At 47.7% G+C, this 26383-nt stretch overlaps 1 protein-coding gene across 2 annotated transcripts in view; it reads right to left on the reverse strand.

Moving 5' to 3' along the window:
* LOC110522681 (inositol 1,4,5-trisphosphate receptor type 2) overlaps positions 1 to 26383 on the reverse strand; it is a 160699-nt gene that overhangs the window by 58784 nt on the left and 75532 nt on the right. For both annotated transcript variants that reach the window (XM_036977399.1, XM_036977393.1), the window contains exons 38-42: positions 10596 to 10692; positions 9527 to 9714; positions 9017 to 9209; positions 6648 to 6910; positions 5414 to 5614 (exon numbers count right to left, since the gene is read on the reverse strand). In XM_036977399.1, the coding sequence (XP_036833294.1) occupies positions 5414 to 5614; positions 6648 to 6910; positions 9017 to 9209; positions 9527 to 9714; positions 10596 to 10692 (942 nt within the window). The remainder of the gene's footprint in view (positions 1 to 5413; positions 5615 to 6647; positions 6911 to 9016; positions 9210 to 9526; positions 9715 to 10595; positions 10693 to 26383) is intronic.

Genomic DNA, 26383 nt, shown 5'->3' on the forward strand with positions numbered 1-26383 from the left:
AGGCCCTGATCTATTGATTTCACATGATTGGTTGGCCCTGGCACCCCAATCAGAATGTGTTATTCCCCCAAAAAAGGGCTTTATTACAGACATAAATACTCCTCAGCAGCACCCCCCTCCCTCCTAACATGATCCCCAGGTGAACCCGGACGTGGAGGTCCTGGGCTGGCGTGGTTACACATGTTCTGCAGTTGTGAGGCCGGTTGGATGTACTGCCAAATGACCTAAAACGACGTTGGAGGTGGCTTATGGTAAAGAAATAAAAATGTAATTATCATCTGGCAACAGCTCTGGTAGACATTCCTGCAGTCAACATGCTAATTGCACGCTCCCTCAAAACTTGAGACATCTGTGGTATTGTGTTGTGTGACAACAGCACATTTTAGAGTGGGCTTTTATTGTCCCCAGCACAAGGTACACCTGTGTAATGACCATACTGTTTAATCAGCTACTTGATATGCCACACCTGTCAAGTGGATGGATTATCTTGGCAAAGGAGAAATGCTCACTAACAGGGATGTAAACAACTTGGTGCACAACATTTGTGAGAAATAAGCTTTTTTTGCATATGGATTTTTTTTTCAGCTCATGAAACATGGGGCCAACATTTGACATATGTTTCTATCTTCGTTCAGTATATTTGAATTATCTAATGTTAGAATTAAACAATCAAGGCCTTTAAACACTTATGGTGCCTGACAGAGTTACTGAACACCCTCACATTTACTGTACATTCATTTAAAATGGTTTTCATGGCTACGCTTGAACCAAACAATCAATGCACTACCATCAATGTGACATACATCAGGGGTTTTTCCTGTGCTGTTCCCAACTGTGAAAGTGCTGATGTATGATTAATGTGAGTGGGAGCTGCATGTGATTCAAACATGGATGTCACATGGCTGTTACTGTACATGGTTGTCACATCGATGTCATGCTCACGTGTTGGACAGGCCTCCTGACCAAAACATTTGGGAAACACTGATGTAGCATACAGTTGTGATCTTGCATGGTAGTAATCCAAATCCAAGATAACAACACTATTCATCATCTTCCATGGTAAAGTGAGCACAGCAACATTAGTCATCTGGTGTAACCGGTTGGTGACCCCAGGGGACTCATTTACAACCGTTGTGTAAATTTAACACTAAATATCTGCGTGTGCCTTTCAGATTTATAAACTTGGCGTATCCCATACGCATAAATCAGACCTGTCATAAAACTTTGCGCTCGTGAACGAGCATTATAACTCCGCCAGAAAAACTCCCATCATTTACCTTTTATGGTGACAATAAAGCCCTTACTTGCTGTATACTTTGGAAGTGTTGGAATTAGGCCAAGACAGTATCTAAAGGAAATTGCAATACATGGCACACTTGATAAAATGTTGGCAGAATTATATCTTTTGCAGGGACATTTGCTGTATCTGACCGTTTCTGAAAGACAAAAACAATTGCAAATTATTGTGGACCTGTAAACAGATTGTTTAAATGTAATAATGTTTTGAATGAACTTTTTCCATTACCTAAATATGCTGCACTGCCAGCAAATTCTGAAACGCTGTCTACTCTGAAAAAAATGAAATCTACAGTAGGCCTATTTACAGTGGTAGCATCCCAAACCCAAGCCATGGGACCTGCCTGGGTACACATTTTGGTTTCTGCCCAACCACTACAGAGCTGATTCAAATAATCAAACTTTTGATGAGTTGGTTATTTGAATCAGCTGTGTAGTGCTAGGGTAAAACCAACAATCTGCACCCAGGCGGGATGGAGGGGGAGCAGGACCAAGTTTGGGAAACCCTGGCCTACACACTTCGACGCTAAATATCAATTCTCTACTCATCTGTTAAATTATACTGCATGTTATGAACCGCGATCCCTGTCAGGTGTATGAAATTTAATTTAGCCTATCTAATAGACCCAATTAGATGAGAGACACACATGGTGATTTGTTGCATGGCTACCTTGAGAATATGAACTCATGGCCAGAAAAGGTTATTCTGTAATGATGCAGTATTACGTTTTTAAATTAAATAATGTTTACTGGAGAAATTTGAAATAAACACTATTCAAATGTATTAGCCTACAAACATCAATGGAAAAGGTGAACCACCTGTTCACCCATTAAACTGCGCTTTAGATCGAAAACAGCAAATTACTTGAAATGGCTTATCTATTTAATACTGTGAAGTGGGTCCAATTAAATGAGATATGGAAGGAATAGATTAAAAAAATAAAAAACTCAATACTCCATAATGACGAAGCAAAAAAATAGGTTTGGAAGTTTTTGCAAAATACATGAAAAAAACCCTGAAATATCACATTTACATAGGTATTCTGGCCATTTACTCAGTACTTTGTTAAATCACCTTTGGCAGCGATTACAGCCTTGAGTCTAGAGTATGACACTTCAAGCTTGGCACACCTGTATTTGGGGAGTTTCTCCCATTCTTCTCTGCAGATCATCTCAAGCTCTGTAAGGTTGGAGGTGGAGTACTGCTGCACAGCTATTTCAGGTTGATCCAGAGATGTTCGACCAGGTTCAAGTCTGGGCTCTGGTCTCACTCAAATACATTCAAAGACTTGTCCTGAAGCCACTCCTGCATTGTCTTGGCTGTGTTTTTAGGTTATTTGTCCTGTTGGAAGGTGAACCTTCTCCCCAGTCTGTGGTCCTGAGCGCTATGGAGCAGGTTTTCATCAAGTATCTCTCTGTACTTTGCTCCGTTCAGCTTTCCCTTGATCCCGACTAGTCTCCTAGTCCCTGCCACTGAAAAACAGACGTGACGCTTTGCGTTTAGGCCAAAGAGTTTAATCTTGGCTTCATCAGACCAGATAATCTTGTTTTTCATGGTCTGAGAGTCCTTTAGTTGCCTTTTGGCAAACTCCTGTCATGTGCCTTTTACTGAGGAGTGGCTTCCATCTGGCCACTCTACCATAAAGGCCTGATTGGTAGAGTGCTGCAGAGATGGCTGTCCTTCTGGAAAGTTCTCCCATCTCCACAGAGGAACTCTGGAGCTCGGTCAAAGTGACCATTGGGTTCTTGGTCACATCTGTGAAAAAGGCCTTTCTCCCCCGATTGTTCAGTTTGGCTGGGTGGCCAGCTCTAGGAAGAGTCTTGGTGGTTCCAAACAACTTCAATTTAAGAATGATGGAGGCCACTGTGTTCTTGGGGACCTTCAATGCTGCAGAAATGTTTTGGTACCCTTCCCCAGATCTGTGCCTCGACACAATCATGTCTCGAAGCTCTACGGACAATTCCTTCGACCTCATGGCTAGGTTATTGCTCTGACATGCACTTTCAACTGTAGGACCTTATAAACTCAGCATAAAGATAAATGTCCCTTTTTCAGAACCCTGTCTTTCAAAGATAATTTGTAAAAATCCAAATAACGTCACAGATCTTCATTGTAAAAGGGTTTAAACACCGTTTCCCATGCTTGTTCAATAAACAATGAATGAACATGCACTTGTGGAATGGTCGTTAAGACACTAACAGCTTACAGTCGGAAGGGTATTAAGGTCACAGTTATGAAAACTTAGGACACTAAAGAGGCCTTTCCACAGAATCTGAAAAACACCAAAAGAAAGATGCCCATGGTCCCTGCTCATCTGTGTGAACGTGCCTTAGGCATGCTGCAAGGAGGCATGAGGACTGCAGATGTGGCCAGGGCAATAACTTGCAATGTCCGTACTGTGAGACGCCTAAGTCAACACAAAAGGGAGACAGGACGGACAGCTGATCATCCTCACAGTGGCAGACCACGTGTAACAACACCTGCACAGGATCGGTACATCTGAACATTACACCTGCGGGATAGGTACAGGATGGCAACAACTGCCCGAGTTACACCAGGAACGCCCAATCCCTCCATCAGTGCTCAGACTGTCCACAAGACGCTGGCCTGAGGGCTTGAAGGCCTGTTGTAAGGCAGGTCCTCACCAGACATCACCGGCAACAACGTCGCCTATGGGCACAAACCCACCATCGCCGGACCAGACAGGACTGGCAAAAAGTGCTCTTCACTGATGTGTCACGGTTTTGTCTCACCAGCGGTGATGGTTGGATTTGCGTTTATCGTTGAATTAATGAGCGGTACACCAAGGCCTGTACTCTGGATCGGGATCGATTTGGAGGTGGAGGGTCCGTCATGGTCTGGGGCTGTGTCACAGCATCATCGGACTGATCTTGTTGTCATTGCAGGCAATCTCAACGCTGTGCGTTACAGGGAAGAAATTCTCCTACCTCATGTGGTACCCTTCTTGCAGGCTCATCCTGACAATGCCACCAGCCATACTGCTAGTTCTGTGCGTGATTTCCTGCAAGACAGGAATGTCAGTGTTCTGCCATGGCCAGCGAAGAGCCCGGATCTCAATCCCATTGAGCACGTCTGGGACCTGTTGGATCGGAGGGTGAGGGCTAGGGCCATTCCCGCCAGAAATGTCAGGGAACTTGCAGGTGCCTTGGTGGAAGAGTGGGGTAACATCTCACAGCAAGAACCGGCAAATCTGGAGCAGTCCATGAGGAGATGTACTGCAGTACTTAATGCAGTTGGTTGCCACACCAGATACAGACTTACTTTTGATTTTGTCCCCCTCCCCCATTTGTTCAGGGACACATTATTAATTTTCTGTTAGTCACGTGTCTGTGGAACTTGTTCAGTTTATGTCTCAGTTGTTGAATCTTGTTATGTTCATACAAATAGTTACACGTTAAGTTTGCTGAAAATAAACACAGTTGGGAGTGACAGGACGTTTCTTTTATTGCTGAGTTTATATGTGCCTTTCCAAATCTGGTCCAATCAATTGAATTTACGACAGGTGGACTCCAATCAAGTTGTAGAAACATCACAAGGATGACCAATGGAAACAGGATGCACCTGAGCTCAATTTCGTGTGTCATAGCAAAGGGTCTGAATACTTAAGGGAAAAAATGCTAAAAAAAAAATCTAAAAACATGTTTTTGTTTTGTCATTATGGTGCATTGTGTGTAGGTTGATTTAATACATTTTAGAATAGGGCTATAACATAACAAATGTGGAAAAAGGGAAGGGGTCTGAATATTTTCAGAATGCACTGTATATACCACATTTGCACAAGGCTACATTTGTCTTCATGCCATGCAATAATTCAACCACGAGAAACTGTGCGTATGCATGGTCTAAAGTGTGCGGGACGATGAGCACATTCCCAAGTCAAGTTCAGTTTCTAGAAATGCAAATTGTTGCATGAAAACTTGCACATGCATATTTTGGGGGCCCAGGACTACTGTTCAATGTCTTAACCATTACACAAAGAGGAAATCCTTGTGGTACATTATATAATTTGGGTTTACAAGTTTCAGGCAGGCACACCACATCACAAGTGTGTGATTCCAAATAACCTCTACACTGGCACAGTTTTTGGTCCCCTACCTGGTTCTCGTGGCAGGGTCCTTGGCAGTACTCTGTGATGGTCTCCAGGGTCTGCCGGACCAAGTCCACGTTGCCCTCGTTGATGTAGAGGCCCAGCAGGCCCAGGCCTCCAGTGGTGCTGCCACACATGATGTCCAGGAACTGCAGCGTCTCACACACCAGGTTGTAGTTCGTCTTGTTGTTCTGGTTCCGCAGGAAGTTCTGGATTCAGGGACGAACCAGGAGGGGGAAAAACTGTGGTTCATATTAATAGGATACTTGCATGACATCCTATCGGAGTGTGAGCACATCTGATCTGTGTTTAAAGAAGGGTGTGTCAACATTTCAGAATAAAAGCGTGAGACAAACACTGAGTGTACAAAACATTAAGAACACCTTTCTAATATTGAGTTGCCCTCAGAAAAGCCTCAATTCATTGAGGCATGGACTCTACATGGTGTGGAAAGCGTTCTACAGGGATGCTGGCCCATGTTGACTCCAATGCTTCCCGCTGTTGTCAAGTGGGCTGGATGTCTGGGTGATGGATCATTCTTGATAGACACGGGAAACTGTTGAGTGTGGAAAAACCCAGCAGCGTTGCAGTTCTTGACACACTCAAACCAGTTTTCCTGGCACCTACTACCATACCCTGTTCAAAGGCACATACATCTTTGGTCTTGCACATTCACCCTCAATTGCACACATACACAAACCATGTCTCAATTGTCACGAGGCTTAACAATCCTTCTTTAATAACCCGTCTCCTCATCTTCATCTACACTGATTAAAATGGATTAAACAAGTGACATCAATAAGGGATCATTGCTTTCACCTGGATTCACCTGGTCAATCTATGTCATGGCAAGAGCAAGTGTTCCTAATGTTTTGTATACTCAGTGTATATTGACAATAATAATCTGTTACAACGGATACAAAACCCAGATGGTTACATAAACGCTGGATTCCTAAATAGAGGTGGTGCTATGATAGGCTGCTGTTAGATCTCTGTGGAGATTCTGACTCATCATGGAGATGAGAAGAAAAATGATAATGCTCAGCTCAGAATCTAATCTGTTTCCTCAAATGCAGTGGGCCTAACTGCTAATCCCTGTTGAGATTATTCACTTATGATTCACTCATCAGGTGAACATGGTAAACACCAGTAAATTCAGCTTGTGGTCAGAGGAACTATGATCTCTCCATACAGTGCCTATGCTGGTGACAAATCCTCAATAAGGTTTATTCAATTCAATACCTGCAGGTCCCTGTTGTGGTTCTCACAGAGCAGCTGCAGGTAGCGCAGGATAGGCTTCATGATGGTGATGGCCCGGCTCATCTGGGCCTCCTCCTCCCTCTCCTCGGCCACTCCCCCGGGCCCCTCACTGGCCTGGCCCTCCAGGACCTCCAGGTCCGTGTCCCGCTCCTTCCGGAAGGAGACAAAGGCCTTGGAGGTGGCCGAGGACGCCTCGTTCAACTGGCCACGCATGTTGTCTATCATGTGCAGGGAAGAGTCTTTTGCTAGAGGAGACGGGGTGGGTCACTGAAGGGTTGCAAAATTCTGGAAACATTCCTAAACATTCACAGGTTTTCCAGAAATGTTGAGGATTTCTGCTGACCAGGGTTAAAGGTTGATTTCCTTTCAAGTCAGACAATTTTGCAGTGGAATTCAAATTCATGATTTGAAAATGTTGCATAACTTTTTTGATTATGTCATCACTTAAATTGCAATACACTTCCTGACCTGATATGGCTATATTGAAATGAAATTGACCCCAACCCTGGAGTTCACTGTGAGCCAATCGAACGTCATGAGTGTTTTTCAATGCTTCCCTCTCAGTCAAACTCATATGAAATCTTATCATGAAACAAACCCTTTTTTGTAATTATTCTCAAATTACCGTGACCCCTCTGACAACGGGTTAACTGTGTAGTTGGGTTTTCTGGTCAAAACAACAAATCTGGGTAGAATGGCCCTTTGATAGACTAGTGATGTGACCTCTCACATGGCCCCTGACTTGTGACCACAGGCATGGGAGCGAAACAGGAACAACAGATACACAATCACTCCAAACTACTGGGTCAGTGATACTACAGGGGAGATCACACATATTACATTTACTGTAGTCACACTGCTGATTAAATGGGTTAATGACCCTGCCAAAAGGATAAACTGAGCACTGGGTGTCTGATAATGTCAGCAAAGAGAGAAATGGAGGCGACCTTTGACCTTATGAGTCCCTTACTATTACTATGTAGGTATGGCTGGAGTTGTAAACCTTTGAAGAACAATGCATATACTACATAGTATTACTTACTGTATATTACAGTATTAAATAATATTACATACGACTCAAATTTACACTCAAGGCCTATTACCTGTATGTGTGCATTGAGAGTCCTTTTCGGATCTCAGTGGCCTAAGCCCCATCATCTCCATGGAGGCTTCTAGGGTCATGTTCAGGGCATTACCATATGACTCAGCAGCTTTGAAACTTAGCTCCCTCTCCACCACTCATTCTCCCACACTCCTCCCTGGTCCCTTGCTATTTAATTCACTCTCAACCTTCCACACCTCTCTGATCCTTCAGTCTGTGGAGCACTGGACAGTGGACATTTTACAATATCTGCTGCTTCACAGACAACATGTCTGGACTTGTTCTCCCATGAAACACAGGGAAGGCCAGTAAGGAGGGGAAAGACTGCAGTTGAGGAACTAAATGGAGAACAGGTAATAGAGAATAGGTATGGGAATCTAACAAATGTTACTGACCCCAAGTGGGGAAAAATAACAACAGCAGATACAGACAAAACATTCCAGCCACTGAGGTATACATCAGAACATAGACATACGTAAAGGTGCTTGATGGAACCAAGTATGTGGTATGGAGGAGAGGACCACCATTGGAATCAACTTGTATGGCCAGAGTGTTGTCACAATACCAGAAGTTTTTAATTTGATATAGACACCAGGTTTGGTATCACAATACTAGATGCCATCACGATGCTCGATACAAAAATGATACCAAAACAAAAAAATAAAGTCGTATTAGCCAATGTCACCGAATGGTGTTTGATCCAGACAATCTTTTGAGATCAATATCATTACAGCCACATATACATTAATGAATCAACTATTTAATCAATTTGACTTTGTTTTTACCAAACTACACAACGCTAATTTATTTGAATGGTAAATCTCTATTGATAATCTGGGTAAATCAAGATGTAGCCCAGCCCAGGCCTATTCACAATAGTGAATGCATGCCTTGAGTTATTTAGCTGCTTTTGGCAGATTTCATTTTATTGTAGCGGTCAAAAATATGTGCATAGAAGAAGCAATCTCTTCTTTTAAATAAGTGCGCAATGTCTTTAAGACCTAACACATTTGACAGAAGTACCGAAAGTAAAAATTCAACTACCATACCATTTTTTGTGTTCTAGTATCAAAAAGTATAGATGTTTTGGTATGCCGTGCAACACTAGGCCGGAACAGAGCAATTTGAAATTACACTCATGGGGACACTCAATATGGCCGCCCTCCCACCCATCATGTAACAACGACTTGAAAGAGAATGTCAGTTCTAGTCATTCTATTTCTATTGAGACAAATAAAAAATAACATACGTGTTTTCCTGAGACGGATGCCACTGTGACTGACGTCGACGTCCTCGTCTCTCTTCCTGCAGGTGCCGACCTCGAACATGTTGACGGACACAGTGGCCCGGATCTCCTGCTGGGCCAGACGCATGCGGTCGTAGAACACCTTGAAGAAGTGCTCCGACTTCTTCTGCTTGTGCAGCTGGTGGTAGAACGAGTTCTGAAAGGGGGGAGAAGTGTAATCGACCCATCCAGATAGAGCAGTGGTTCCCAAACCGTGGGGCTTTCAACTTACTCTTGAAAGTTGTACTAGTAGAATGCACAAAGTGCAATTTCAGAAATGAAGTAGTGCATCATCAGTTTTCTTCATGTCATGTCAGTCCTTGCAGACCTTAGAGAGCTTGTCAGAAATGTTCAGATCAACTAGCCCATGTCAACTAATGTTTTTTTAACCCATAGATTTTGTTTCTCTGTATCTGCGCATACATGCGTGCGGGCACCTGCGTATCTGTGTGAGCCCACCTCCTCCCCACCCACCTGTATCTGAGTGTTTCCCCCCTGGAGCAGGGCGTTGCCTAGCAGGATGCTCTCCTCGAACATGCGGTCGTTCTTGGTGCTGACGATAAGGTCTATGACCAGCTCTGAGGCTCCCTCACTGTCCAGCAGACACTGGATATCTACCATGCTGCTGCTCAACTTGTCAGAGTCCTGCACCAAAGAGCCACCTGCAAACGGACAGATATTAGACTGATTGGATTGGGGAAAATGGCAGGACATGATTTGGAACAGACCTTTGTTCAAATACTATTTGTTATTTTATGGTTCTTGCCTTTTTCTTAAATGCCAATTTAAAATGTGTACATTATACTGCAAAAAACGTTGAGTAAAGTCAAGTCGATTGAGCTTGTCTGGCTTAATAGACCAATGGAATAGTAGCAAAAGTGCCAACCCCCGACACCAGGCAGTCTCAACACTGAGGTGTAAAAAGACTGGAGACTGCTTCCAATATGGACAGCCATTGTTTTCAACGTAATCGATCACATTTGCCGTTTGGTGGTCGCTGCCATGTGCTTACAGAGCCGATAACGTCTACATACTAGCACTTAACGCACACTGGAGCGAGAGCAGCGACATCATCATCCAGAAGCATGGCAGACATTGGATGAACATTGGATGAGCAGGTCTGATTTGGAACCAAGGGTTTGTATGTGTATGTCTTATATCCTCATAACTATCAAGAATAAGAAACAGTGGTTTTAGCCAATACATCATGTTATCTACTCGCTCCCTCTGAGTAACAGGGAATATTGTTAAAGGGATACTTCGGGATTTTGGCAATGATGCCCTTTATCTAATAAGGAAGTTTGAGGTAGAACTACTGTTAGCAAATAACTAGCGTGCTAACAGATACCCATAGATTACCAGTCATTGTGCTAACATTAGTTAGCAATTGTGCGAGCTCTAGTTAGCAACTTCCTTCAAACTGCACACAGAGACATAAAAATGGTATCCACGAGTTCATCGGACTATGGGGTAGTAGATAAAAGGGCTTCATTGCCAAAATCCCGAAGTATCCCTTTGAGGTTTTCGGGGTTATGTTCAGTACCTCCAGCTGAGCTGTTCCCGCTCCCAAACTCTGATTTGGAGTGAAGCCTTTGATTTCCAAAGTAGCGAGTGAGGAGAATCTTCCTTAACACGTTTCCCTACGGGAGGAGAGAAATGAAAAGATTAAACCCAGACCCGACTCTGAACGTGTCTGTTGTACGCCAGACAGAAACACACACACACACACACACTTTCTCTGGCACTATCTGTGTGTAACAGAGAAAAACTAAATTCCCCAAACGGCGGGGTTCACTCAGGTAACATTGTTTATGCTTCCCATCAACACTCTGAGACCCAGAAGAAAAACACATTTTCCATGCATTCTGTTTCAATCACGACAAAGGTTGCATCTCAAAATGACACCGATTTACCAGGGCCCATAAGGAACTCCGGGACACAGTCATACATATTCAGTCTTATCAGTTTTATTAATTGAAACTTTTGCAAAAGATATAGAATTATAATACCATATTAAGTGTGTCCATGAGGGTACAGTCCAATTGTCGTGATCCGAGGGGCCTTGGCCATTCTCGTAATTCTATTTCTATGGCTTTTACATCCAGTGAGATGAGATGTCACCTGTAGTTGGCCTTTTCACATTACACAACTCTGTGGTACATCCAACACATATCCAGTACACTGTGGCTATATGGTGCCAATACTCAGTTGATGGGGTCATATAATAAAGACAACGTCACGAGGGAGATCGTTACATTAGCAACATGGATTGATGGAATCGTCGAGACCGACAGAGAGAGAGAGAGACCGACAGAGAGAGAGAGACCGACAGAGAGAGAGAGACCGACAGAGAGAGAGACCGACAGAGAGAGAGACCGACCGAGCGAGAGAGACCGACCGACCGAGAGAGACCGACCGACCGAGAGAGACCGACCGACCGAGAGAGACCGACCGACCGACCGACCGAGAGAAAGAGAGAGACCGACCGAGAGAGACAGACCGACCGAGAGAGACAGACCGACCCGAGAGAGACAGACCGACCCGAGAGAGACAGACCGACCCGAGAGAGACAGACCGACCCGAGAGAGACAGACCGACCCGAGAGAGACAGACCGACCGAGAGAAAGAGAGACCGATCGAGAGAAAGAGAGACCGATCGAGAGAGAAAGAGACCGATCGAGAGAGAAAGAGACCGACCGAGAGAGACCGACAGAGAGCGAGAGAGACCGACCGAGAGAGACCGACCGAGAGAGACCGACCGAGAGAGAGAGAACGACCGAGAGAGAGAGACCGACCGAGAGAGACAGACCGACCGAGAGAGACAGACCGACCGAGAGAGACAGACCGACCGAGAGAGACAGACCGACCGAGAGAGACAGACCGACCGAGAGAGACAGACCGACCGAGAGAGAGACCGACCGAGAGAGAGACCGACCGAGAGAGAGACCGACCGAGAGAGAGACCGACCGAGACAGAGACCGACAGAGAGAGACCGAGAGAGACCGAACGACCGACCCGAGAGACAGAGACCTAGAGAGAAAGGCCAACAGAGAGGAAGAGGGGGAAGAAGGAAACTGGAGCAGAGCTGAATACGGTATACTAGCTACTGATCCTGTGTTTCCTGTGGGAGAATGTGTTACATAATGCCTAGTGGTTGCTGGCTTGGAAATGGCAAGGGAAGGCAAACACTAGCGACCTTCGCCCTCCCTAGAGAGATCCACTGATATAACCACCCCCTCTCTCTCTTATTGCGCAATACAGCATGTGTGTGACTGAGGTATAAACCAGTCCTGCAGGTAGAAAACTTGTAAGCTCCAGAGGCTCCCTTTTCTTACCACCAATATGTATTGTGTAAGAGCACAGCAAATAAGGCATTAATGGAGAGAGGGATTGATGGAGGGAGCGAGCGAGCGATGAACGGACACATGGCAACCACCACAGAGGGCCGCGTCATGACAAACGACAGATCCTGTCTTGCATGTGATATCAGACGGGAAAACAGACATAGCGCACACCAAACACACAAAAGGATCCACTGGAGGAGTTCCAAATCAAATTTGAGCTGAAGCCCTTTAAATAAGCACACTGAGGAGAGGCACGGAGAGAAAAGGAGCCGCATTCTGGTGGAGAGGGAGCACGTGCAGCTGATGTTCCCCGTCTCAGTAAACACTAACTCATCTGCAGTCAGCAGAGACAGCAGTCTGCCTGCACCGTCTGGCGAAGAGCTGAGCCCTCACACACACAGGCTTGTGCACTAGTGCAGGCATGCACACACACGCACGCACGCACGCACCCACCCACCCATGAGCACACAGGCTCTCTCTCACACACACACACACACACACACACACACACACACACACACACACACACACTTCAGGGACTGCAGGTGATGATTCAGTGAGCCAACTCGTGAGCCAACTCGGCTCATTCCCACTTAATCAGACATATATACTCCAAGCTATCCTTTACAGTAACTCAACAGCAATTAGTTTATTTTTTATTGATCGATTCCCCTTCTAAAAAAGGAGATGTCCGTCTCTTGCCACTCTTCTCACATCCTAAAAGAGTGGGATAGTGCAGCCAGGCTCCCCATGTCTCTTCCCCTAGCTGCCTCCCCCTCGGATGATGTGGTCAGCTGGCCATCTCTGCAGAGGGAGGAGGAGAGACCCTGCGAAAGAGTTGTGCCAGCCTGACTTATTGGTCTGCTGCTGCATGTAGTCATAAAAAAATCCAGTCAGGTGATGTGAGGACAGAGGGAGCGAGGTAGGGCAAGGGTTCGAAAGAGGGAGGGCGAGCGAGTGAGAGCGGGATCAGGAGCGAGAGAGATCGGGAGAGAGAGAAAGGGAGCGAGGGCGGATCGGGAGCGAGAGAGGGGGGAGCGAGAGAAAGGGAGCGAGTGAGGATCGGGAGCGAGCGAGAGCTCGGGAGCGAGTGAGGATCGGGAGCGAGCGAGAGCTCGGGAGCGAGAGAGGGGGAGGGATCGGGATCGAGAGAGGGGGAGGGAGGCATCGGGATCGAGATTGATCGAGAGAGATAGGGATTGAGAGAGATCGTGAGAGAAAGGGAGAGGGAGTGAGAGAAAGGGAGCGAGGGCGGATCGGGAGCGAGACAGAGGGAGGGATCGGGATCGAGAGAGGGGGAGGGAGGCATCGGGATCGAGATTGATCGAGAGAGATAGGGATTGAGAGAGATCGTGAGAGAAAGGGAGAGGGAGTGAGAGAAAGGGAGCGAGGGCGGATCGGGAGCGAGACAGAGGGGGGAGCAAGAGAAAGGGAGCGAGTGAAGATCGGGAGCGAGCGAGAGAGAGAGCGAGAGAGGGAGCAAGAGAGAGGGAGGGATCGGGATCGAGATCGGGCGAGAGGGAGGCATCGGAATCGAGATCGAGCGAGAGGGAGGGAGCGAGAGAGAGAGAGGGAGGGAGGGAGAGAGAGGGATCGAGAGAGAGAGAGGGAGGGAGGGAGCAAGCGAGAGAGAGGGAGCGCGAGAGAGGGTGTGCGAGAGAGAGGGAGTGTGCGCGAGAGAGAGAGGGAGGGTGCGCGAGAGAGAGAGGGAGGGTGCGCGAGAGAGAGAGGGAGGGTGCGCGAGAGAGAGAGGGAGGGTGCGCGAGAGAGAGAGGGAGGGTGCGCGAGAGAGAGAGGGAGGGTGCGCGAGAGAGAGAGGGAGGGTGCGCGAGAGAGAGAGGGAGGGTGCGCGAGAGAGAGAGGGAGGGTGCGCGAGAGAGAGGGAGGGTGCGCGAGAGAGAGAGGGAGGGTGCGCGAGAGAGAGAGGGAGGGTGCGCGAGAGAGAGAGGGAGGGTGCGCGAGAGAGAGAGGGAGGGTGCGCGAGAGAGAGAGAGAGAGAGAGAGAGAGCGAGAGACAGACGAGACAGAGAGAGCGCGAGGGAGACAGAGAGAGCGCGAGGGAGACAGAGAGAGCGCGAGGGAGACAGAGAGAGCGCGAGGGAGACAGAGAGAGCGCGAGGGAGACAGAGAGAGCGCGAGGGAGACAGAGAGAGCGCGAGGGAGACAGAGAGAGCGCGAGGGAGACAGAGAGAGCGCGAGGGAGACAGAGAGAGCGCGAGGGAGACAGAGAGAGCGCGAGGGAGACAGAGAGAGCGCGAGGGAGACAGAGAGAGCGCGAGGGAGACAGAGAGAGCGCGAGGGAGACAGAGAGAGCGCGAGGGAGACAGAGAGAGCGCGAGGGAGACAGAGAGAGCGCGAGGGAGACAGAGAGAGCGCGAGGGAGACAGAGAGAGCGCGAGGGAGACAGAGAGAGCGCGAGGGAGACAGAGAGAGCGCGAGGGAGACAGAGAGAGCGCGAGGGAGACAGAGAGAGCGCGAGGGAGACAGAGAGAGCGCGAGGGAGACAGAGAGAGCGCGAGGGAGACAGAGAGAGCGCGAGGGAGACAGAGAGAGAGCGCGAGGGAGACAGAGAGAGCGCGAGGGAGACAGAGAGAGCGCGAGGGAGAGAGCGAGAGCGCGAGGGAGAGAGCGAGAGGGAGGGAGCGAGAGAGAGGGAGGGAGAGAGAGGGATCGAGAGGGAGGGAGCAAGCCGGGGGGGGGGGAGCGAGAGGGAGCAAGCGAGAGAGAGAGGGAGCGCGAGAGAGAGAGGGAGGGTGCGCGAAAGAGAGAGGGAGGGTGCGCGAAAGAGAGAGGGAGGGTGCGAGAGAGAGCGCGAGCGAGACAGAGAGAGCGCGAGCGAGACAGAGAGAGCGCGAGCGAGACAGAGAGAGCGCGAGCGAGACAGAGAGAGCGCGAGCGAGACAGAGAGAGCGCGAGCGAGACAGAGAGAGCGCGAGCGAGACAGAGAGAGCGCGAGCGAGACAGAGAGAGCGCGAGCGAGACAGAGAGAGCGCGAGCGAGACAGAGAGAGCGCGAGCGAGACAGAGAGAGCGCGAGCGAGACAGAGAGAGCGCGAGCGAGACAGAGAGAGCGCGAGCGAGACAGAGAGAGCGCGAGCGAGACAGAGAGAGCGCGAGCGAGACAGAGAGCGCGCGAGCGAGACAGAGAGAGCGCGAGCGAGACAGAGAGAGCGCGAGCGAGACAGAGAGAGCGCGAGCGAGACAGAGAGAGCGCGAGCGAGACAGAGAGAGCGCGAGCGAGACAGAGAGCGCGAGGGAGACAGAGAGAGCGCGAGGGAGACAGAGAGAGCGCGAGGGAGACAGAGAGAGCGCGAGGGAGAGAGAGAGAGCGCGAGGGAGAGAGAGAGAGCGCGAGGGAGAGAGAGAGAGCGCGAGGGAGAGAGAGAGAGCGCGAGGGAGACAGAGAGCGCGAGGGAGACAGAGAGAGCGCGAGGGAGAGAGAGAGAGCGCGAGCGAGACAGAGAGAGCGCGAGGGAGACAGAGAGCGCGAGGGAGACAGAGAGCGCGAGGGAGACAGAGAGCGCGAGGGAGACAGAGAGAGCGCGAGGGAGACAGAGAGAGCGCGAGGGAGACAGAGAGAGCGCGAGGGAGACAGAGAGAGCGCGAGGGAGACAGAGAGAGCGCGAGGGAGAGAGAGAGCGCGAGGGAGACAGAGAGCGCGAGGGAGACAGAGAGAGCGCGAGGGAGACAGAGAGAGCGCGAGGGAGACAGAGAGAGCGCGAGGGAGACAGAGAGAGCGCGAGGGAGACAGAGAGAGCGCGAGGGAGACAGAGAGAGCGCGAGGGAGACAGAGAGAGCGCGAGGGAGACAGAGAGAGCGCGAGGGAGACAGAGAGAGCGCGAGGGAGACAGAGAGAGCGCGAGGGAGACAGAGAGAGCGCGAGGGAGACAGAGACAGAGAGAGCGAGGGAGACAGAGAGAGCGAGGGAGACAGAGACAGAGCGAGCGAGACAGAGAGAGCGCGAGCGAGACAGAGAGAGCGCGAGCGAGACAGAGAGAGCGCGAGCGAGACAGAGAGAGCGCGAGCGAGACAGAGAGAGCGCGAGCGAGACAGAGAGAGCGCGAGCGAGACAGAGAGAGCGCGAGCGAGACAGAGAGAGCGCGAGCGAGACAGAGAGAGCGCGAGCGAGACAGAGAGAGCGCGAGCGAGACAGAGAGAGCGCGAGCGAGACAGAGAGAGCGCGAGCGAGACAGAGAGAGCGCGAGCGAGACAGAGAGAGCGCGAGCGAGACAGAGAGAGCGCGAGCGAGACAGAGAGAGCGCGAGCGAGACAGAGAGAGCGCGAGGGAGACAGAGAGAGCGCGAGGGAGACAGAGAGAGCGCGAGGGAGACAGAGAGAGCGCGAGGGAGAGAGAGAGAGCGCGAGGGAGAGAGAGAGAGCGCGAGGGAGACAGAGAGCGCGAGGGAGACAGAGAGAGCGCGAGGGAGAGAGAGAGAGCGCGAGCGAGACAGAGAGAGCGCGAGGGAGACAGAGAGAGCGCGAGGGAGACAGAGAGAGCGCGAGGGAGACAGAGAGAGCGCGAGGGAGACAGAGAGAGCGCGAGGGAGAGAGAGAGCGCGAGGGAGACAGAGAGAGCGCGAGGGAGACAGAGAGAGCGCGAGGGAGACAGAGAGAGCGTGAGGGAGACAGAGAGAGCGCGAGGGAGACAGAGAGAGCGCGAGGGAGACAGAGAGAGCGCGAGGGAGACAGAGAGAGCGCGAGGGAGACAGAGAGAGCGCGAGGGAGACAGAGAGAGCGCGAGGGAGACAGAGAGAGCGCGAGGGAGACAGAGAGAGCGCGAGGGAGACAGAGAGAGCGCGAGGGAGACAGAGACAGAGAGAGCGAGGGAGACAGAGAGAGCGAGGGAGACAGAGACAGAGAGAGCGAGGGAGACAGAGAGCGAGGGAGACAGAGAGAGCGAGAGACAGCGAGAGAGAGCGAGGCCTGGCTCTCCAGGGGGTGGGACTGTGCCCTCCCAGGCCCACTTATGGCTACACCCCTGCCCAGTCACTTGAACTCCAAAGATTAGGGCCTAATTCATTCATTTCAATTAATTGATTTCCTTATATGAACTGTAACTCAGTAAAAAAAAAATGAAATCGTTGCATGTTGCGTTTATATTTTTGTTCACTATAGATAAGCACTCCTACTATGAGATACTTTATGAATATGGACCCAACTAATATAAAATCCATTTAGTTGATTACATCCTAATGAATACGATTTCATGGGGGAATCTGATAGTGGAGTGGGAACAACAGTCTAGCATTACACTAGAATACAATGTTCCCACCTGTGCTCCCATGGCTGCGCAGAAGTAGAGACTGGAAGCAGGGTGGATCTAATGAACTATGGTTGGAGGGAAGTCTGTGTAACTAGCCCTATGGTATACTGTATCATAGCACTATTCAACAGGTTACTAAAGCATAGGCTATCAACACAATATAACCATGAAAAACACTGAAACGAAAAGCAGATCAGAGGACGTTGATGTCAGAGAACGTTCGACAGAGCATTATCTCCCATGCTTGATTTCTTAAGTCTTAGATCAGAGGAAGTTTAAAAAACGAAAATCCAATTCAACTTACTGTAGACCTATACGTACATGCATATGAAATTGGTAAGATGAATGTGATCTATCACTGATCTATCACATTAACCAGCAGCATACCACCCTGCATCCCACTGCTGGCTTGCTTCTGAAGCTAAGTAGGGTGGCTTCTGGTTGGTCCCTGGATGGGAGACCAGATGCTGCTTGAAGTGGTGTTGGAGGGCCAGTGGGAGGCACCCTTTCCTCTGGTCTTAAAAAATATCCCAGGGCAGTGATTGGGGACATTGCCCTGCTTAGGGTTCTGTCTTTCAGATGGGACGTTAAACAGGTGTCCTGTGGTCACTAAAGATCCCATGGAACTAATTGTAAGAGTAGGGGTGTTAACCCCTGGTGTACTGGCTAAATTCCCAATCTGGCCCTCATAGCATCATGACCACCTAACCATCCCCATCTTACAACTGGCTCATTCCTCTCCCCTGTAACTATTCCCCAGGTTGTTGCTGAGAATGTGTTCTCAGTCAACTTTTCTGGTAAAATAAGGGTTAAAAAAACATTTCATATATCTGTTATTTTCTGGGCAGTGAATGAGTTAACAGCCACTCTCTCAGCCCAAACCCAGACAGACACAAGAGAGAGCATCACCTAGTTGTGAGACGCTTCTTTTCAAAGGAAGGGAAAATGATTACATGGGAGAAGAATTGATGCACCTAAAATCTCTTCATGTCATCTAAGCATGAACACTACAGCAATGCTATAGCAGCTGTTACCTCTTTTCTTTCCGTCTCGTGTACCCTACCTGCACCTCGTTCAATAGCTGCAGTCCTACAGCGCTCCTCCACTCCCTACACATGGCAGACAACTCGCCCCCGCTCTCACCCCCGCCGTTTTCTGGTAAACAACCCCACCACACACACACACACACACACTTTTCCTCAAACCCCATTGCCATGCTCCTCTAGCACCGTTTTAAATGCTTTCCCCTGTAAAGAGGTGCAGTAGCAAAACAACTTAACAGCTACAAGTGAGAGAAATTGGTGAAACTGGTGATTTTCAGGCAAATAGAAGACAAATAGCAGGATGAGCACATAAACAAGCATTCCTCCAATGCCTGACCCTTTGCCGGCGGGTTATCTTTGGAAGTGGCGCATGTGATTTGCTAACATTGTTAGATGGGGTCCTGGCACAGCGGTCTGTTTTTGTCAGGAAGACTGTACGATGTCCAGAGGTCATATGGCAGGACACCAAGCAGCAAGGCTTGTTTGCCTCTCATGAAACACATCTATTGATAAAAAAATAAATCACATGCTTGGGGCTGTTACGGTGACCGTATTACCACCAAATAATAAGTCATGACCGTAGTCAAATTCCAGGTGACTGTTTAGTCAGAGCATCAGGCTTCTTTAAGCTCTGATGCTGCTGATGGTCATTAGTAGCCTACCAAACTTGCTAACTGTCTGGTACTCAGCACTCTATTGTCCCTCTAATCACTCTAATATCAATGCAAATGTAATGGAAAATCTAATCAAACACTTCATGAGAGCCCATGAGCTCATGTTGAGCAACATTTCTATAGGCTGTGCAATTGCGCGAGAAAACAGAGTGGTGGCCTTTATAGAATAGGAGGATCCCATCAGCTTTCTATAGGCTCGGCCAACTATATTTATTTCTCTACTTTCCTAATATTAAGCACATTGCTTCTATTTACAACAGGTGTATAGTCTACCTGGCTGGCATGAAAATAAACCACAGTAAAAGCATCTTCCATTCGCTGTTTAAGTGCAAAGAGGACATGTATTTTCCCCTGCTTCCTGTTCCGACAGGTGTATGATAATGGTCCGTTCTAAATCTAAACTCATTTCACACGTATATTATTTAGTATATAATTAATACAGCTTGGAAAAGCCTAATTGCAGTGATAAACGGTCACGTGGAGTTTGACTGCCAGATGTGGTGGTAATATGGTCACCGCCCTAATGACACCCTGTTTCTTTGTTAACCCCTCAACACAGAATAGCCACATGTGCTCACACCCTCTGAAATCATTTGGAGAAAATATCCTTTCTATTTTAATTCAGCTTTGTTCAATTGTATTCTTCATACTATAAAATAATGCCACGGAATTGTAAACAAATTGTGTCTGCTAAATGAACTAGTGTATCCCTCAGCCATATGGCATAGCCAGATCAAGGCTTAACAATGTCTGAATATACTATCCTGTTCTTCTGAAATAGACTACATCTCCTTCATATCATGTTTCTTTAGACCGGTCTAAAATAAAGAATGGCTTTATTGTGATGGTGTCGGCTATTTTACATGGATTTATTAGACTTTTAAAAATGTAGAGGTTCCAAAGGTCAGTGGCTTGTAGGCTGTTGGGGTCCAAATGTTCACTTCACATTTCCATGTCATATAGTGTCAACGTTTGGACGTACAGTTACAAGATGGCATGGCGTCTGTTCTGAACAGAATGAGCCTGTTTGTCATTTGTGAAGTACGCACCTGAATGCAATTATGATTCCTTTTTATTTTACCTTTAACTAGGCAAGTCGGTTAAGAACAACTTCTTATTTCCAATAACGGCCTAGGAACAGTGGGTTAACTGTGTTTGAACTTGCAACCTTCCGGTTACTAGTCCAACTCTCTAACCACTAGGCTACCCTGCCGCCCCATGCACATTGAAAATTACAATCAGTTTCTTTGAATTTCCTTGTGAAAGCTAGAACTCATGTTGGCGATAGAACAAGCTTTCAAATGATTCCCACCAGACCCAGATTGGGATTTATAATGGGACGTTTTTGGAAGGCGTAAACAACAGTAATTGTGTGATGGCAGGGATGTGTTCCAAACAAAACAACTACAAGTTTGGTTGCGCTTGTTCCTTAAAAGGCACAGCTAGGGAGCTCAAAAAAAAGCACCTTAAAGTTGAAGACTCTTCTACAAGTTACAAAAGTGCATTGAAATGACCCCGGAACTGTGCACACTCTGGAGATGTGTTGGGCCACCAAAAGACACCAGTTAGTTCTCTCACTAGATTTGATCAACAAATACAGCAAAAAGTACAATAAAATGTTGAGGACACATAGAACCAGTGTAATGGATTTAGTCTCGTCAGGTGACTGGTTCTGTCCACAACGTTGGTCTAATAATTGTCCCATAATCTCCAAACTGTTTCCTTTTAACTGCTACTGTGCTTAAACATTCAATATTTTTTCTGTAAGAAACATTTCAATTTAGCCCATATACAAAGCCTTCAGAAAGTATTCATATCACTTGACTTATTGCAGATTTTGTTGTGTTACAGCCTGAATTAAAAATGTATTAAATAGATGTTTCTCTCACCCATCTACAAACAATACCCCATAATGACATGTTTAGACATTTTTGCAAATGTATTGAAAATTAAATACAGAAATATCTAATTTACATAAGAATTCACACTCCTGAGTCAATACTTTGCAGAAGCACCACTGGCAGTGATTACAGCTGTGAGTCTTTCTGGGCAGTTCTCTAAGATCTTTCCACATCTGGATTGTGCAACATTTGCCCATTATTCTTTTCAAATTCTTCAAGCTCTGTCAAATTGGTTGTTGATCATTTATAGACAACCATTTTCAGGTCTTGCCAAAGATTTTCCAAGAACATTTAAGTCAAAACTGTCACTCAGCCACTCAGGAACATTCATAGTCTTCTTTGAAAACAATTGCAGCGTAGATTTGGCCTTGTGTTTTGGTTATTGTCCCGCTGAAAGGTGAATTCATCTCCCAGTGTCTGTGGAAAGCAGACAACCAGGTTTTCCTCTAGGATTTTGCCTGTGCTTAGATTAATTCTGTTACTTTTTTTGTCCTGAAAAACTCCCCAGTCGTTAACCTTTACAAGCATAACCATAACATGATGCAGCAACCACTGGTACTCAGTAATGTGTTGTATTGGATTTGCCCCAAACATAACACTTTGTATTCAGGACAAAACGTGAATTGCTTTAACAGATTTTTTGCAGTATTACTTTTGTGCCTTGTTACAAACAGGATGCATGTTTTGGAATAATTGTATTATGTACAGGCTTCCTTCTTTTTACTCTTGTCAATTATGTTAGTATTGTGGAGTAACTACAATCCCTCAGTTTTCTCCTATCACAGCCATTAAACTATGTAACTGTTTAAAGTCCCCACAGTGACTGTACGAACATACCCCAACCAGAAGCCATGGATTACAGGCAACATCCACACTGACCTAAAGGGCAGAGCTGCCACTTTCAAGGAGCGGGACTCTAACCTGGAAGCTTATAAGAAATCCCGCTATGCCCTCTGACAAACCATCAAACAGGCAAAGCGTCAATACAGGACTAAGATCGAATCGTACTACACCGGTTCCGACGCTCGTTGGATGGTTATTGTGCCCAAGAACACTAAGGTAACCTGCCTAAATGACTACCGACCCGTAGCACTCACCATCAGAACCACAGATGACGCAGTCTCTATTGCACTCCACAATGCCCTTTCCCACCTGGACAAAAGGAACATATACGTGAGAATGCTATTCATTGACTACAGCTCAGCGTTAAACACCATAGTGCCCTCAAAGCTCATCACTAAGCTAAGGACCCTGGGACTAAACACCTCCCTCTGCAACTGGATACTGGACTTCCTGACGGGTCGCCCCCAAGTGGTAAGGGTAGGTAACAACACATCCTCCACGCTGATCCTCATCACAGGGGCCCCTCAGGGGTGGGTACTCAATCCCCTCCTGTACTCCCTGTTCACTCATGACTGCATGGCCAGGCACGAATCTAACACCATCATTACATTTTCTGGTGACAACAGTGGTAGGCCTGATCACCGACAACGACGAGCCAGTCTATAGGGAGGAGGTCAGAGACCTGGCCGTGTGGTGCCAGGACAACAACCTCTCCCTCAACGTGATCAAGATAAAGATGATTTTGGACTACAGTAAAAGGAGGACCAAGCACACCCCCATTCTCATCGATGTGGCTGAAGAAGTGCAGCAGGTTGAGAGATTCAAGTTCCTTAGTGTCCACATCACCAACAAACTATCATGGTCCAAGCAAGACAGGGCACGACAAAACCTATTCCCCCTCAGGAGACTGAAAAGATTTGGCATGGGTCCTCAGATCCTCAAAAGGTTCTACAGGTGGACCATCGACACCATCCTGACTGGTTGCATCACCACCTGGTATCAGCCGCCGACCGCAAGGCACTACAGAGGGTAGTGCGTACGCCCCAGTACATCACTGGGGCCAAGCTTCATGCCATCCAAGACCTCTATACCAGGCAGTGTCAGAAGAAGGCCCTAAAAATTGTCAAAGACTCCAACCACCCTAGTCATAGACTGTTCTCTGTGCTACCGCGTGGCAAGCGGTACCGGAGTGCCAAGTCGAGGTACAAAAGGCTTCTCAACAGCTTCAACTCCCAAGCCATAAGACTCCTGAACAGCTAATCAAATGGCCACCCAGACTGTTTGCTTTGTCCCCCTTACCACTCCTTACGCTGCTGCTATTCTGTTTATTATCGATGCATAGTCACTTTAACTCTACCTACATCTATTACCTCAATTACCTCGACTAACCTGTGCCCCCGCACATTGACTCTGTACCGGTACCCCCTGTATATAGCCTCGCTATTGTTATTTTACTGGTGCTGTTGAATTATTAGTTACTTTTATTTCTTACTTATCTATTTTTTACTTAACATGTATTTTTTCTAAAACTGCATTGTTGGTTAAGGGCTTGTAAGTAAGCATTTCACTTTATGGTCGACACCTGTTGTATTCGGCGCATGTGACGAATGCAATTTGATTTGGTTGGCCTCTAGGTGAAATCCCTAAAATGTGGTTTACTTCCTCGCCCGCAACGGAGTTAGGAAGGACGCCTGTATCTTTGTAGTGAATTGGTGTATTGATGCACCATCCAAAGTGTAATTAATAACTTCACCATGCTGAAAGTTATATTCAATGTCTGCTTTTTTCATTTTTACCCATTTACCAATAGCTGCCCTTCATTGTTAGGCATTGGAAAACCTCCCTGGTCTGTGTTTGAAATTCACTCCTCAACTGAGGGACAGAGATGTTAAACACAGAGTATTATGTAACTTATTTAGGCTTGCCATAACAAAAAGGAGTTAAATACCTAATGACTCAAGACATCTCAGCTTTTACATTTTAATTCATAATTCAAAAAATAAACAAATCCACTGACATGATGGGGTATAGGCCAGTGACAAAAACACTAAATTGAATCCATTTGAAATTCAGGCTGTAACACAACAAAATGTGTGAAAAGTCCAGGGATGTGAATACTTTCTGAAGGCACTCTAAGCCAATTCCCACAAGTGGAAAGGGTTAACGAATAAGAGTACATGAACCTGATCCGACTGGAGATCAGCACTCCTACTCTGAGGGTACATATAAGGCCCGCTGAGTAACGGGGGAAACAGGTAAACACGTGCTAGTCCATCACCATGGAGACCACACACCTCCAGTCACATGACTGATAAAGCATTGAAGAGGAAGAGTAGGTGGAATAGGACGGCAGCCTAAACACACAAGTACAAAAAACAAACCGACACAAAAGCCCAAACACTCATCTCTGATCCCCCTTGAAAGAAACATCTCAGTCCATCGCCTCTAGAAACTTCAATCAAAAATATGTAGCGTGGGTATAAGTATGTAGTTGATGTTAGGCTGCAGGTTTCATGATGGAACACTTGTGACAGCAGGACTAGTTTCAAGTTTTAAAGTGTATTTTACACATTGTCTGGATACAGACTAGGGGCAGTCAGGGGTTAAGGCCTGTCTGGTATCAGTGAGCTGAGCTCACGCTGGCCTGGTTGGCTGCATGTGAATGACAGGATGAGAGGATGAGTGCAGGGATGTAGCTAAGCCATATTCCACTCTCTCACCCTGGGAAAACCCCACAGGATGAGCTGAGCCAGCGTGGAGCAGCGTACGTGTGGTGTGTGTGGGTGTGTGTGCGTGTGACTAGCTTAGCGGTGAGAGAGGCTGGTAATCTGTAAAGCTGCTTTGCCTAGGGCGGCTGGTGTGAAACTTGCCAAGAGTGACGGAGAGAGAGCAGGAGGGAAAGGAGGAGTGTGAGAGAGGGAGGGAAAGAGATAGGTTGTGAGAGAGATTACATAAGAAGCTTTTTACTTTCCTTTGTCAACAAACACAGGAGCCATGTTTACGCACACACAGGACACACATGAACACACGTGCATGCACACAGACACACGGGGGAACGTGAGATAATGTCCTGGTTGTCATAACCTAAAAACCGTAGTCTCACGTTTATTGCCAATGGCCAGATTGCACAGCAGACAGGTGTTTTCCCTGGTTATGACTTCTGCCCAAGATTAGATACTGTGATATCGTTAAAATGGTATCTAAAGAGTAAGGCACCGCTACTATCATGTAGTTCCTGCACCGCAGTACACATTTTGTGAACAATATTTTCAGCAATATTCTAAATCCCAATTGTCAGTTTCACCTGACTACAAAACATTTCAACTAAATTGATTGACTGGCTGTAAATTATTTCTAAAATTACATGATATAATTCAATAGCATTATCGTCGCTTCTACTCATCCCCGTACACAGAATTCACTACACTCCAATATGCCAAGCAACAGCAATCCTCCTTAGCCTACTGCAGATCCCTCAGTCAGTTCACTGTCTGCCCCTGCCACGACCCAGAGAGAGAGACCGAGAGAGAGGGAGAGAGAGGGAGAGAGAGGGAGAGAGGGAGAGAGCGAGAGAGAGCGAGAGCGAGAGAGAGCGAGCAGGAGAGAGAGAGCAGGAGAGCGCAGGAGAGAGAGAGAGCAGGAGAGAGAGAGAGCAGGAGAGAGAGAGAGAGCAGGAGAGAGAGAGAGAGCAGGAGAGAGAGAGAGAGCAGGAGAGAGAGAGAGAGCAGGAGAGAGAGAGAGCGCAGGAGAGAGAGAGCGCGCAGGAGAGAGAGCAGGAGAGAGAGAGAGCGCAGGAGAGAGAGCAGGAGAGAGAGAGAGCGCAGGAGAGAGAGCAGGAGAGAGAGAGCGCAGGAGAGAGAGAGAGAGCGCAGGAGAGAGGGAGAGAGAGAGAACAGGAGAGAGAGCAGGAGAGAGAGAGAGAGAGAGAGAGAGAGAGCAGAGAGAGCAGGAGAGAGAGAGAGAGAGAGAGCAGAGAGAGAGCAGAGAGAGCAGAGAGCGTGAGAGAGAGAGAGCAGAGAGCGTGAGAGAGAGAGCAGAGAGCGTGAGAGAGAGAGAGCAGAGAGCGTGAGAGAGCAGAGAGAGAGAGCAGAGAGAGAGAGCAGAGAGAGAGAGCAGAGAGAGAGAGCAGAGAGAGAGAGCAGAGAGAGAGAGCAGAGAGAGAGAACAGAGAGAGAGAGAGCAGAGAGAGAGAGAGCAGAGCGAGAGAGCAGAGCGAGAGAGCAGAGCGAGAGAGCAGAGCGAGAGAGCAGAGCGAGAGAGCAGA

This window comes from Oncorhynchus mykiss, chromosome 1 (assembly GCF_013265735.2).
Source record: "Oncorhynchus mykiss isolate Arlee chromosome 1, USDA_OmykA_1.1, whole genome shotgun sequence".
Classification (NCBI taxonomy): Eukaryota; Metazoa; Chordata; class Actinopteri; order Salmoniformes; family Salmonidae; genus Oncorhynchus; species Oncorhynchus mykiss.